Below are 12,500 nucleotides of genomic sequence, written 5' to 3' on the forward strand. Positions count from 1 at the left end.
GTGTTGTGTGTGTGTGTGTGTGTGTGTGTGTGTGTGTGTGTGTGTATGTGTGGTGTGTGTGTGTGTGTGTGTGGTGTGTGTGTGTGTATGTGTGTGTGTGTGTGTGTGTGTATATGTGTGTGTGTGTGTGTGTGTGTGTGTGTGTGTGTGTGTGTGTGTGTGTGTATGTGTATGTGCGTGTGTGTGTGTGTACTCACCTAGTTGTACTCACCTAGTTGTGTTTGCGGGGGTTGAGCTCTGGCTCTTTGGTCCCGCCTCTCAACCGTCAATCAACAGGTGTACAGATTCATGAGCCTATCGGGCTCTGTCATATCTACACTTGAAACTGTGTATGGAGTCAGCCTCCACCACATCACTTCCTAATGCATTCCATTTGTCAACCACTCTGACACTAAAAAAGTTCTTTCTAATATCTCTGTGGCTCATTTGGGCACTCAGTTTCCACCTGTGTCCCCTTGTGCGTGTTCCCCTTGTGTTAAATAGACTGTCTTTATCTACCCTAACAATCCCCTTCAGAATCTTGAATGTGGTGATCATGTCCCCCCTAACTCTTCTGTCTTCCAGCGAAGTGAGGTTTAATTCCCGTAGTCTCTCCTCGTAGCTCATACCTCTCAGCTCGGGTACTAGTCTGGTGGCAAACCTTTGAACCTTTTCCAGTTTAGTCTTATCCTTGACTAGATATGGACTCCATGCTGGGGCTGCATACTCCAGGATTGGCCTGACATATGTGGTATACAAAGTTCTGAATGATTCTTTACACAAGTTTCTGAATGCCGTTCGTATGTTGGCCAGCCTGGCATATGCCGCTGATGTTATCCGCTTGATATGTGCTGCAGGAGACAGGTCTGGCGTGATATCAACCCCCAAGTCTTTTTCCTTCTCTGACTCCTGAAGAATTTCCTCTCCCAGATGATACCTTGTATCTGGCCTCCTGCTCCCTACACCTATCTTCATTACATTACATTTGGTTGGGTTAAACTCTAACAACCATTTGTTCGACCATTCCTTCAGCTTGTCTAGGTCTTCTTGAAGCCTCAAACAGTCCTCTTCTGTTTTAATCCTTCTCATAATTTTAGCATCGTCCGCAAACATTGAGAGAAATGAATCGATACCCTCCGATTCATTTGTGTGTGTGTATGTGTGTGTGTGTGTGTGTGTGTGTGTGTGTGTGTGTGTGTGTGTGTGTGTGTGTGTGTGTGTGTGTGTATGTGTATGTGTATGTGTGTGTGTGTGTGTGTGTGTGTGTGTGTGTGTGTGTGTGTGTGTGTGTGTGTGTGTGTGTGTTTGTGTGTGTATGTGTGTGTGTGTGTATGTGTATGTGTGTGTGTGTGTGTGTGTGTGTATGTGTATGTGTGTGTGTGTGTGTGTGTGTGTATGTGTGTGTGTGTGTGTGTATGTGTGTGTGTGTGTTATATATTCAAGAAAAACGTATCGACAAAGTCAAAACTTTGTTGATAAAAAAATGTGTGTTGAATGTGTTTAACAAACAAACCTGCAGGTGAATGAAAATACAGCACACACACGGTCTCCCATAACACAGTTTTCCGATTGCAAATCCTCTATAACCGACATCTCAAATGGACTTGGTGATGAGGCAGGTATGAATATATATATATATATATATATATATATATATATATATATATATATATATATATATATATATATATATATATATATATATATATATTAGTATATTTTGGTAGCAGTCTTTCCTGTAGACATATATTATTAAATATGACCGAAAAAGTAAGATTAATAATTCTAACACGAATTTTCTCAATCTTTCGTACATTACGCTTCACTGTTGGAGGTAAATCAAAAATCACTTCTCCAAAATTCATTTTTATTTCTAGTCTGACGCGACACGGGCGCGTTTCGTAAAACTTATTACATTTTCAAAGACTTCACAAATACACAACTGATTAGAACGTATCTCTGATTTTATATCTACATTTGAGTAAGGTGGTAAGGGTGATGTGGCATTAACACAAGACAGAACAGGAGGGGATATTAATAGGGTATTAAAAGTATCAACACAAGACAGAACAGAAACAATGGGTATTGAATAGAAGTGTTTGTAGAAAGCCTATTGGTCCATATTTCTTGATGCTTCTATATTGGAGCGGAGTCTTGAGGTGGGTAGAATATAGTTGTGCAATAATTGGCTGTTGATTGCTGGTGTTGACTTCTTGATGTGTAGTGCCTCGCAAACGTCAAGCCGCCTGCTATCGCTGTATCTATCGATGATTTTTGTGTTGTTTACTAGGATTTCTCTGGCGATGGTTTGGTTATGGGAAGAGATTATATGTTCCTTAATGGAGCCCTGTTGCTTATGCATCGTTAAACGCCTAGAAAGAGATGTTGTTGTCTTGCCTATATACTGGGTTTTTTGGAGCTTACAGTCCCCAAGTGGGCATTTGAAGGCATAGACGACATTAGTCTCTTTTAAAGCGTTCTGTTTTGTGTCTGGAGAGTTTCTCATGAGTAGGCTGGCCGTTTTTCTGGTTTTATAGTAAATCGTCAGTTGTATCCTCTGATTTTTGTCTGTAGGGATAACGTTTCTATTAACAATATCTTTCAGGACCCTTTCCTCCGTTTTATGAGCTGTGGAAAAGAAGTTCCTGTAAAATAGTCTAATAGGGGGTATAGGTGTTGTGTTAGTTGTCTCTTCAGAGGTTGCATGGCTTTTCACTTTCCTTCTTATGATGTCTTCGATGAAACCATTGGAGAAGCCGTTATTGACTAGGACCTGCCTTACCCTACAGAGTTCTTCGTCGACTTGCTTCCATTCTGAGCTGTGGCTGAGAGCACGGTCGACGTATGCGTTAACAACACTCCTCTTGTACCTGTCAGGGCAGTCGCTGTTGGCATTTAGGCACATTCCTATGTTTGTTTCCTTAGTGTAGACTGCAGTGTGGAAACCTCCGCCCTTTTCCATGACTGTTACATCTAGGAAAGGCAGCTTCCCATCCTTTTCCGTCTCGTAAGTGAAACGCAGCACGGAACTATGCTCAAATGCCTCCTTCAGCTTCTGCAGATGTCTGACATCAGGTACCTGTGTAAAAATGTCGTCAACATACCTGCAGTATATGGCCGGTTTCAAGTTCATGTCGACTAAGACTTTTTGCTCGATGGTACCCATGTAGAAGTTTGCAAACAGGACACCTAGGGGAGAACCCATGGCGACCCCATCTACTTGCTTATACATGTGCCCATCCGGGCTCAAGAAGGGTGCCTCTTTAGTACAAGCTTGGAGTAGTTTCCTCAGAATACTTTCTGGCATGTCAAGAGGAGTACAGGCTGGATCACGATACACTCTGTCGGCTATCATTCCGATTGTCTCGTCCACAGGTACGTTGGTAAACAGCGATTCTACGTCCAACGAGGCTCTTATCCCTGTGGCCCGTGTGCCCCGCAGTAAGTCCACAAATTCCTTTGGAGACTTCAGGCTGAAGGCGCAAGGAACATAAGGAGTCAGCAGGCCGTTGAGTCGCTTTGCCAGTCTGTACGTGGGTGTGGGTATCTGGCTCCTGTTCTGTCTTGTGTTAATGCCACATCACCCTTACCACCTCACTCAAATGTAGATATAAAATCAGAGATACGTTCTAATCAGTTGTGTATTTGTGAAGTCTTTGAAAATGTAATAAGTTTTACGAAACGCGCCCGTGTCGCGTCAGACTAGAAATAAAAATGAATTTTGGAGAAGTGATTTTTGATTTACCTCCAACAGTGAAGCGTAATGTACGAAAGATTGAGAAAATTCGTGTTAGAATTATTAATCTTACTTTTTCGGTCATATTTAATAATATATATATATATATATATATATATATATATATATATATATATATATATATATATATATATATATATATATACACGCAGGCGCACATATATATATATACACACACACCCTGCCTCTGGGGATGCCAGTCAGATGTGCTTGACCCCTCCCCCCCTACACACCTGTGGTCGACGCCCTAGTGCATGTGTGCAAGGTCCCCCCCCTCCCCCTTATGATAATGGACTCACCTAAGGGCCTCCCTAACAGGGACTCACCTAAGGGTCTCAATAATAGGGACTCACCTAAGGGTCTCAATAATAGGGACTCACCTAAGGGTCTCAATAATAGGGACTCACCTAAGGGTCTCAATAATAGGAACTCACCTAAGGGTCTCACTAATAGGGACTCACCTAAGGGTCTAATATGGACTCACCTAAGGGTCTCACTAATAGGGACTCACCTAAGGGTCTAATAGGGACTCACCTAAGGGTCTCAATAATAGGGACTCACCTAAGGGTCTAATAGGGACTCACCTAAGGGTCTCTCTAATATGGACTCACATAAGGGTCTCACTAATAGGGACTCGCCTAAGGGTCTAATATGGACTCACCTAAGGGTCTCACTAATAGGGACTCACCTAAGGGTCTAATAGGGACTCACCTAAGGGTCTAATATGGACTCACCTAAGGGTCTCACTAATAGGGACTCACCTAAGGGTCTAATATGGACTCACCTAAGGATCTCACTAATAGGGACTCACCTAAGGGTCTAATAGGGACTCACCTAAGGGTCTCAATAATAGGGACTCACCTAAGGGTCTAATAGGGACTCACCTAAGGGTCTCAATAATAGGGACTCACCTAAGGGTCTAATAGGGACTCACCTAAGGGTTTCAATAATAGGAACTCACCTAAGGGTCTCTCTAATATGGACTCACCTAAGGGTCTAATAGGGACTCACCTAAGGGTCTCTCTAATAGGGACTCACTTAAGGGTCTAATAGGGACTCACCTAAGGGTCTAATAGGGACTCACCTAAGGGTCTAATAGGGACTCACCTAAGGGTCTAATAGGGACTCACCTAAGGGTCTAATAGGGACTCACCTAAGGGTCTAATAGGGACTCACCTAAGGGTCTAATAGGGACTCACCTAAGGGTCTAATAGGGACTCACCTAAGGGTCTAACAGGGACTCACCTAAGGGCCTCTCAGGCATGTCCTTGACCGTGTACACCTGCAGGGACACCATCTCTCCTCTGCCCTTCTCGTTGGTGGAGTAGATCACGCCCATGAAGGCCACTCCTGACGCCAGCCCCGGCACCGCGAACGTCGGCACCTGAAACACACACACACACACACCGTCAGTAGAGCGCGCACACACGTCCGTCCGTGATTGTACACACGGCTCTGCTACATGTACACATAGGGATCAGGAACACGCACATATGGATTTGGGATATAAATATCGTTGACACATGTACGCGTGAGCTATGTTCACACACACACACACACACACACACCACACACACACACACACACACACACACACACACACACACACACACACACACACACACATACGCACACACACACATACACACATACAAACATAATGGATACAATGAATACAATCATCCTCACCGCCCCCAATTCACACACACATGACCTAGGGTAGCCTCTGGCCCCTGACTGAGACAATTCCCATTAAAGACACCATAGGAACATGACTCAGGTAAGAGGCAGCACGAGACATGATGAACAACACCATCCACAAGGATCACAAAGGTGCAGACAAGCTTGCACCGCTCCAGAAGCAGAGGAATATATAAAGGAAAGGCAAGGATATACCCCATGAGATAATGAGAGATGTTAAGGAGGTAAAGCAAGAAGTATAAGGGCGTGGAGACCCTAAATGACTAACAAAACACCAGAGAGAGAGAATAGGCGAATACTCGAGGGCCAGGAAGGAATACCTCAGTGTGAGAAGAGAAGCGGAGAGACACTATGAAAACAACACAAGAAAAAAGACAAAGAACGAACTGCTTCACAGTCACATCAGGAGGAAACACCGGTGTAGGAACCGGTAATAAAATAGAGGAAAGGGGAAGACAGGTTCAGGAAGAACAAGAAACGTGTGCGTGTGTACTCACCTAGGTGTGCTTCAGGAGGTTGAGCTCTGAGTCTTTGGTCCCGCCTCTCAACTGTCCATCAACTGATGTACAGATTCCTGAGCCTACTGGGCTCTATCATATCTACATTTGAAACTGTGTATGGAGTCAGCCTCCACCACATCTCTGCCTAATGCATTCCACCTGTTAACTACTCTGACACTGAAAAAGTTCTTTCTAACGTCCCTGTGGCTCATTTGGGTACTCAGTTTCCACCTGTGTCCCCTTGTTCGCGTCCCACCAGTGTTGAATAGTTTATCTTTATCTACGCTGGAAATTCCTCTTTTGAAGGTTTGAAGGTAGTGATCATGTCCCCCCTTACTCTTCTGTCTTCCAGTGCCGTAAGGTGCATTTCCCGCAGCCTTTCCTCGTAACTCATGCCTCTTAGTTCTGGGACTAGCCTAGTGGCATACCTCTGAACTTTTTTAAGCTTCGCCTTTTGCTTGACAAGGTACGGGCTCCATGCTGGGGCCGCATACTCCAGGATTGGTCTTACATATGTGGTGTAAAAGATTCTGAATGATTCCTTACACAGGTTCCTGAAGGCAGTTCTGATGTTAGCCAGCCTCGCATACGCTGCAGACGTTATTCTTTTGATGTGGGCTTCAGGAGACAGGTTTGGTGTGATAACAACTCCTAGATCTTTTGTCTCTGTCCGTTTCATGAAGGACTTCCTTCTCCCAGTTGTGACACAATTTTCTCCAATAACTTGCATGATATGCAAGTTAGGGACACTTGCCTGTAATTCAGTGTGTGTATGTGTAATTACCTAAGTGTAGTTACAGGATGAGAGCTACGCTCGTGGTGTCCCGTCTTCCCAGCACTCTTTATCATATAACGCATTGAAACTACTGACGGTCTTGGCCTCCACCACCTTCTCCCCTAACTTGTTCCAACCGTCTACCACTCTGTTTGCGAAAGTGAATTTCTTATATTTCTTCGGCATTTGTGTTTAGCTAGTTGAAATCTTTGACCTCTTGTTCTCTTGTTGTTTCCTGAGACCTGAGTTCCAGGTCTCAGGAAATCTTCCCTATCGATTTTATCAATTCATGTTACTATTTTGTAAGTAGTGATCATATCACCTCTTTTTCTTTTGTCTTCTAGTTTTGGTATATTTATTGCCTCTAACCTCCTCGTAGCTCTTGCCCTTCAGTTCTGGGAGCCACTTAGTAGCATGTCTTTGCACCTTTTCCAGTTTGTTGATATGCTTCTTAAGATATGGGCACCACACAACCGCTGCATATTCTAGCTTTGGCCTAACAAAAGTCGTGAACAATTTCTTTAGTATATCGCCATCCATGTATTTAAAAGCAATTCTGAAGTTAGAAAGCGTGGCATAGGCTCCTGGCACAATATTCTTTATGTGGTCCTTAGGTGATAGTTTTCTATCTAGAACCACCCCTAGATCTCTTTCTTTATCAGAATTCTGATTATTTATGTGTGTGTGTGTGTGAGAGAGAGAGAGAGAGAGAGAGAGAGAGAGAGAGAGAGAGAGAGAGAGAGAGAGAGAGAGAGAGAGAGAGAGAGAGAGAGAGAGCCGACAATAGATCCCAGCAAGGCTTCACAACAGAGTAGGGACAAGGGCCTGAACAGAGAGGCGGCAGTAAACCAACACTGGAGGAGGAATTAGAGATTACCATTGAAGAGGTTAACTGATCGTGACAAGCCCTGTTTGACCAGACAAAATCCCACCATGTATAAAGTACATAGTTGAAAGTACCCCTCACACGCAACCACACACCCACACACACACACACACACACACACACACACACACACACACACCATCCCCCTCCCCCCTACAAATCAACACAATACCCACCTTATTGGTAACATTGGCCAGCAAGCGGTTGGAGCGAGGCTCGTAGAGCTCCAGTACGAAGGTCTGGGGCAAGCCGCCGTCAAAGCCAGCCACACACCGCACATTAACCACCGACACGGTCAGATTATACGCCGAGCAGTTGTGCACTGGATCTGGACGACCTACACCAGCAATACGGAGAATTATAACCAGCATAGATAATGAGCCAATTAAACCGCTCAACCAGGTTAGCTCTACAGCACTTTCATTCAGTTGAATATTCAATGCACAGCAATTATGAGGATGATAACACAGCACGGCACAGCAATTATGCTGTGCTGTGCATAATTATGCATCATGATAACAAGATGCACAGCAATTATGAGTACTGAGCTTTGAAGGGATATCGGGGGCAAGCAGGTGCAGTATGTGAACGGGATCAAGGAACAGGTGTACTCCAATCACTTGGGACAATCGGGTATCGAGCGATGACCCTGCAAGAAACAAGGCTGTCGTTGTGCCGACCAGTCCAAGTGGCTGAACAGAATATTCAAGAGTGTCATGATGCCAAAAAACAAGAGCAGAATGATCAGATGATTATGAATGATCAGATGATTATGAATGATCAGACACCAGATGATCAACATCACATACACACATTCACGGAGGATTCGAACGAGGGACAGTTAACGTAATATGTAGTACAATGTTCATAGAGCTTGGTCTTACACATGTGTAGGCCATAGAGCTTGGTCTTACATATGTGTAGGCCATAGAGCTTGGTCTTACATATGTGTAGACCATAGAGCTTGGTCTTACATATGTGTAGACCATAGAGCTTCGTCTTACATATGTGTAGGCCATAGAGCTTGGTCTTACATATGTGTAGACCATAGAGCTTGGTCTTACATATGTGTAGACCATAGAGCTTCGTCTTACATATGTGTAGACCATAGAGCTTGGTCTTAAATATGTGTAGACCATAGAGCTTGGTCTTACATATGTGTAGGCCATAGAGCTTGGTATACCGGAACTTGAGACATGGAAGTTCTGACGTGTTGTAGAGCAGTATACACGTATACTGCTCTACAACACGCTCAATACTCTACAACCTGCTCTATGTAGAGCGGGTAATGGTGGAGGAAGACAGTGTCAGGGACAGTGTGCTCCAGGGGCCAGTACAGGTGTTCCTGTGTCATCCCCCAACACCTGTTGGGTGATGACACACATGTTGAGTAATAATCTTTCCCCCTAACGCGTTTGTGTCGCATACAGTGTTGTGTGTCACAGGTGTTTAAGTCACAGGATGAACCCCGGCATGTGTTTATCATGTGTTTGTGGACAATAAAGTAGGTATTTAGTGAGCATATGTGTGCGTGTGTACTGTGCTCACTGACCCAGGGTTCTGGTAATGTTGAATGCAGGTGTTTATAAAACCGAGGTTTTTTCATTTATTAATTACGTTTATAAAACACACATGTTTTATTGTAAAATGAATACTTATTTTCATTGTATGAACTATAAAAAGTTTCACGAAATTTTGATATTTTCTTCAGCCTTGATCTTGACCTTTTGATATTTCCTCAACTTTCAAACCAAATATATATATGTGTTCCTCTTGGCCAGGACCTATTAAGCGAGTCCAAAATAACACACACATACACACACACACACACATACACACACACACACACACACACACACACACACAAACACACACACACATACACACACACACACACATACACACACACACACACATACACACACAAAAACACACACACACACGTACAACATGATCGGATTTACAAATATAAAACAAAGCAATCTTTTCTCTGGTAAATTCCAGTTTGGCAGCAGTAGTTACTTCTGGAATCTTTCCTTAATAAGACTGCTCATAGCTCAGGCTATAGTGCTTGGGCCTCACACGAGTGAGGTCCAGGGTTCGAGTCCCCCTGAACCCAGGTGAATGGAATGTTTATTTCCACGTTAGTGTGGATGACAATTTATAAAGCCATTTTCCTCTTTAAAAAAAATGGTCACACATGCTCGTTCGATGGTCCCAGATCTCTTGCCAACCTTATTTACAAGTTACGGAGAATTTTGTGACACTGACACACACACACTGCGACACGCCCAACGTCAAATTTGGAATGGTTCTACCTAACTATCCAAGTGGGTCATTCTCGTCGCTTGACCAGAGTTATATCTGAAGTGGTTTCGACCTAACCAGGAGCGTACCACCAACGCCGGGTAACCGGGCCGGCAACCGATCGAGGACAATGTCATTACCTCAACAGCTGCTTTAACCTGACCTTTTTAAATGTTGTTCACGATTAAACCCGTTTAAGGTAAGTAAGTAATTATCAAAAGAAGGCACCAAGCCGGGAAGGCTATGTAGCACCATCATATGTGCGGAATAATCAGAGGGCGCTAAATGTCACCAAGGATGCCAATACGAGAACATAAACACATAAGGCGAAAGATATCAAAACTATCCGAGTCACCAAGAATTCTATCGAGGAACAAGCTACCGCAGAGGACCAGGGCAGACTGGAGCTCAGAGAGAGAGAAAGGGATCATTATAGGGAAGTCGAAGACGAGTGCAGAAATCTAAAGGACGAGATTCAAGGACAGATTTACGAAGAAGGAAAGATTGGGGAAGATGAGAACCAGAGCTAACAGAAGAAAAGTGGGAGCCCAGTTTGGTAGCGACCTGCAACGGGTCCGCCACAAGAGTATCACAGAAGTGAGATTTGGCGAGACATCGGGAACGAACTTACCCGCTATCTTACAGATACGCTTCCAGATTTGCGGCAGAGGAGTTTCGGACGTAATGGTGGAAACATAAGACATCCAACATTCACGTTTAGTCGTACGGATGGCCTTACGGGCCACCGCACTCCCCTTCCGAAAGAAAAGAAAAGAATCGGCCGTCTGCTGACGGCGGAGTCTCTTCCAGGCTGCACGCTTACAGCGGACAGCCCGAACACAATCTGCATTCCACCAGGGAACGCACTTCCGTGGATCCCGAGAGGAAGAGCGAGGAATAGGGCGGAGGGCAGCGTTGAAGATGGTGTCATGAAAAACGAGGAGAGTGCGAGGGAGAGGCAGAAGGGAGAGGTCAGAGAGAGCAACACTGAGGGTAAATAGGTTCCAGTCCGCCTTAGCAAACTGCCACCTAGGGAAGGAGAGGGGAGGGTGAAAAGAGAAAAAGGTAACAAGGATGGGGAGAGGTCACTGCCATGGAGGTCATCAAGAACTTGCCACATGCAATCCATGTAAAGAGACGACGAGCAGAGAGAAAGATCAAGACAGGAAAGGGTGCGAGTCCGAGAGTTCAAATGAGTGGGCTCACCAGAATTCAGAAGAGACAGGGAAGAAGAGAGGATGAACGGTTCAAGATGGCCCGTGAAAAGTAAACCATCATCAGTGACGTTATATATACAAAAAATTTGACTTTGGCAATGCAATAGAGTTTAGTGCTCTAAATAATATAATAGAGGAAAAATAGATTGGTCCAAGAGCTAATAGCTCGATTCTGCAAACACAAGTAGTAAAACACACACACACAAACACACACACAGAAACACACACACACACACATACACACACACACACACACACACACACACACACACACACACACACACACATGCAGATTTGTGAACCTCATTCTGGAGACATTTTTGTATCAACACATAAAGCAAGCCACAAGAATGAGGGAAGGAGATGTACCGTCAGTACTGGATCTAGTATTCACCAGGAAAGAAGAAGAGATTTTTGACATACAGTACCTTCCTCCCTTGGGAAAGAGTGATCACGTCCTGTTAGACATTAAATATGCTTTAAGATATCATCTAGAAGAAAATGGGGACATTGAAACAGTTGATAAACTCGATTTAAGGAGAGGCAACTATGGGGAACTTCGAAATTTTTTTAATGAGTGTAATTGGACAGAATTGTTGCTAGGTAGGGAAGTAAATGAAATGTATGCCAAATTTTTAAAACTATACGAGGAAGGCACACAAACATTCATACCAAAACAGAGATGCAGGGCCAGAAAACAGGAATGGTTCGACAGAAATTGTGAGAGGGCAAGAGACCAAAAGACACAAAAATGGAATCAGTATAGGAAGAGGCCAAACCCCCTAACATACCAGCGATACAAAGATGCGAGAAACAACTATACAGCAGTAAGGAGAGAGGCAGAAAGAAATTTTGAAAAAGGGATAGCAGATAAATGTAAAACAGAACCGGGCCTATTCTTCAAATTCATAAACAACAAATTCACGGAAAATGAAAAGGAAATGTGTGAAACATTAAATGAAAAGTTCCAAAGTGTGTTTGTACAAAATGAAATCTTCAGAGAACCAGACACAATAAGAATTCCAGAGAACAACATAGAGCGGATAGAGGTGTCTAGAGATGAAGTGGAAAATATGCTAAAGGAGCTCGGGAAGAACAAAGCAGCTGGCCCCGATGGCGTTTCACCATGGGTTCTGAGAGAATGTGCATCTGAGCTCAGCATTCCACTTCACCTGATCTTTCAGACATCCCTGTGTACAGGAATAGTAGCAGACGTGTGGAAACAGGCTAACATAGTTCCAATCTACAAAAGTGGCAGCAGGGAAGACCCCCTCAATTATAGACCTGTATCATTGACAAGTGTAATAGTGAAAGTATTGGAAAAGCTAATCAAAACTAAATGGGTAGAACACCTGGAGAGAAATGATATAATATCAGA

At 43.8% G+C, this 12,500-nt stretch overlaps 2 protein-coding genes across 2 annotated transcripts in view; both read right to left on the reverse strand.

The window, feature by feature from the left end:
• The window catches only part of LOC138363734 (protein turtle homolog A-like), a 233,167-nt gene that overhangs the window by 94,138 nt on the left and 126,529 nt on the right, over positions 1–12,500 (reverse strand). The window lies entirely within an intron of this gene.
• LOC138363400 (uncharacterized) overlaps positions 1–12,500 on the reverse strand; it is a 29,312-nt gene that overhangs the window by 8,029 nt on the left and 8,783 nt on the right. The window contains exons 3-4 of the mRNA XM_069322433.1: positions 7,775–7,935; positions 4,982–5,120 (exon numbers count right to left, since the gene is read on the reverse strand). Of these exons, the coding sequence (XP_069178534.1) occupies positions 4,982–5,120; positions 7,775–7,935 (300 nt within the window). The remainder of the gene's footprint in view (positions 1–4,981; positions 5,121–7,774; positions 7,936–12,500) is intronic.

This window comes from Procambarus clarkii, chromosome 11, assembly GCF_040958095.1.
Source record: "Procambarus clarkii isolate CNS0578487 chromosome 11, FALCON_Pclarkii_2.0, whole genome shotgun sequence".
NCBI lineage: Eukaryota > Metazoa > Arthropoda > Malacostraca > Decapoda > Cambaridae > Procambarus > Procambarus clarkii.